The 2,156-nt window shown below is 34.0% G+C and overlaps 1 protein-coding gene across 1 annotated transcript in view; it reads left to right on the top strand.

Moving 5' to 3' along the window:
* LOC103481326 (zinc finger protein 385B-like) overlaps positions 1–2,156 on the top strand; it is a 98,040-nt gene that overhangs the window by 83,415 nt on the left and 12,469 nt on the right. Inside the window, exon 3 of the mRNA XM_008436726.2 lies at positions 405–649. Within this exon, the coding sequence (XP_008434948.1) occupies positions 405–649 (245 nt within the window). The remainder of the gene's footprint in view (positions 1–404; positions 650–2,156) is intronic.

Genomic DNA, 2,156 nt, shown 5'->3' on the forward strand with positions numbered 1-2,156 from the left:
GGATGGATGGATGGATGGATGGATGGATGGATGGATGGATGGATGGATGGATGGATCTGAAATGTTAAAATGTCTGGACTCTTTTTTTAATGTTGATCCAGGATCAGGGAAAGAAACAAACAATTACAGAYGCTTGGTTTGCAGCTTAAAGACCAAAGACATTTTTCAAGATAAACAAAGGACTTGCTGCAAAGCAGAAAGAAGAAAAAAGCCAAACATAAAGCCTCTAATTGATCCCCTGCCATTAGTGAAGTCATTAAGGGTTTTTTACTGAGTGAGTCATTCATTCCTGGCGTCTTGCTCTCATTCGGCTGATAAAATCAGGTTGTGTAGCTGAATGTACATGTAGACGTTTTGAGGAGGGTTGAGATATGAAAGTCCAAAATGTGTGTCTCTGCTTCCAGGAGCGCTGTCCCAGAACCAGGTCCACCCGCTCCTCGGGTCGCTGCCCCTCCCGGGTCGACCCCTTCAGCCGCAGACCCAGCTGGAGCACTTCCTGCCGCTCAGGGTCAACGGCTCCTCGCCCCTCAGCCTCTTCCCCAACTTCAACGCTGTAAGGAAACATGATTTAAATTGTCACATTTCTATACTTTCAAGTCAAAGATCAGATGCTAATGAGTATTTAGAAATATCAAGGACTCTTGATAAAGTCAAAAATATTTAGCTTTTTTATTTTTATTTTTTATTTAAGGAGAAATCTTATTTATAATCTTAATAATTTCTTGTTTTAGGAAATTCATGACCTGAAGAGAAATATAATTGAGTAAAATAAAAGTTTTTGTTTGTTTGAAACCATCATGACAGAGTTATTTTACGAGTTTACGGAATTTTCTGTTAAATTTTGACAACATTGTATAAACCACCGTTTTCTGAAGCTGCATGTTTTCTGTAGGATGTAATTTAGATTTTTATTTTTTCTGTTTCATAAATATTTTTATTGTTAGTTTTACAATTATTTTTCTCTTAGTTTTGGGGGAAGAAATCTAAGGATGCAGTTTTTATTTTTTATTTTTTTTTGTTTCAAATATTTTTCATTTTTAGTTTTGCAATTATTTTTTGTTAGTATTGAGAAAAAAAATCAACAAACTTTATGGCCCCACTTTAGCTCCTTATGGATTTGTACTTCCAGTGAGAAAAATAATATGCTGAATGATGTATGATGGTTATAGACTCACAAAGTGTCTGTAAAAGGTTAAAATTTAACAATGTTGGGAAAAATCGTTTATGTTCTTACAGGAATGCTCCATTTGTTTGGATGTTCTTTATCTGATCAGATTTACTGAATTGGATTTTGTCATTTATTGGTATGTATTTTAGATAAACGTAGTTTCTATTTGGGCAAAACAAAGCTTTTGCATCACTATTAGTAAATGTAGTTATATAAGTTGCACTATATTTTAGGCTCTATCATCTATTCTGCAGAATATTACAGCAGAATGCAAAATGAAATAAAATAAAACATACAAAAACTGTGATATAAATGTGACATACTGTGTAATTTTAGCTACTATATATAAAAATGTTTCCCTCTCCTGCAAGCACGCAGAAAAAGCAGAGCAGCAAGATTTTACTCAAATATTGTCCCAGTTAAATGTTTCATGTGTGTCATTAACATTTTTTTAAAAACATTTTTCTCTGCATTTTCCCCTTTAAACAAGTAAAATATTTGTCTAAATCCAGACTGATCAGTTAATGAGGAAAAGCTGAGGTTGTCTTGTTAAAGGCATCAAGCTTGTGGGAGGAAGGGAAAACATTGCTGTGTGACAGCTAAAGCTAAAAATACGGTTCGAATGGCACAGCTGCACTGGAGGGATTTAAAAAATGAAGACAGATTTGATCCAAACAGGCAATTTARAAAGAGTGAAATCAGGATTCTGGGTTTAACTCAGTTTACRTGTWATCTTGACTTAAATGTCACTTTACTAGAAAAAATGTTGAAACCAAATGYGYTGTATTATTAGAGATGCATATTGAGTCAGTCAGTGCAATAATCTCTMTAATTTTAAGGTTTAAAGAAGAACAATGCTAGAAATAGGYCATAGTCACAACGATWATAGGAGCAGGATTAATCCTAAATGCACATTTATAATCTGTTTTAAAGAAATTATTCATCTTGCTCAAAACTTTGGCTCAAAACACACATGAGACAAATTTCT

The sequence above is a fragment of the Poecilia reticulata genome, linkage group LG19 (genome assembly GCF_000633615.1).
Source record: "Poecilia reticulata strain Guanapo linkage group LG19, Guppy_female_1.0+MT, whole genome shotgun sequence".
NCBI lineage: Eukaryota > Metazoa > Chordata > Actinopteri > Cyprinodontiformes > Poeciliidae > Poecilia > Poecilia reticulata.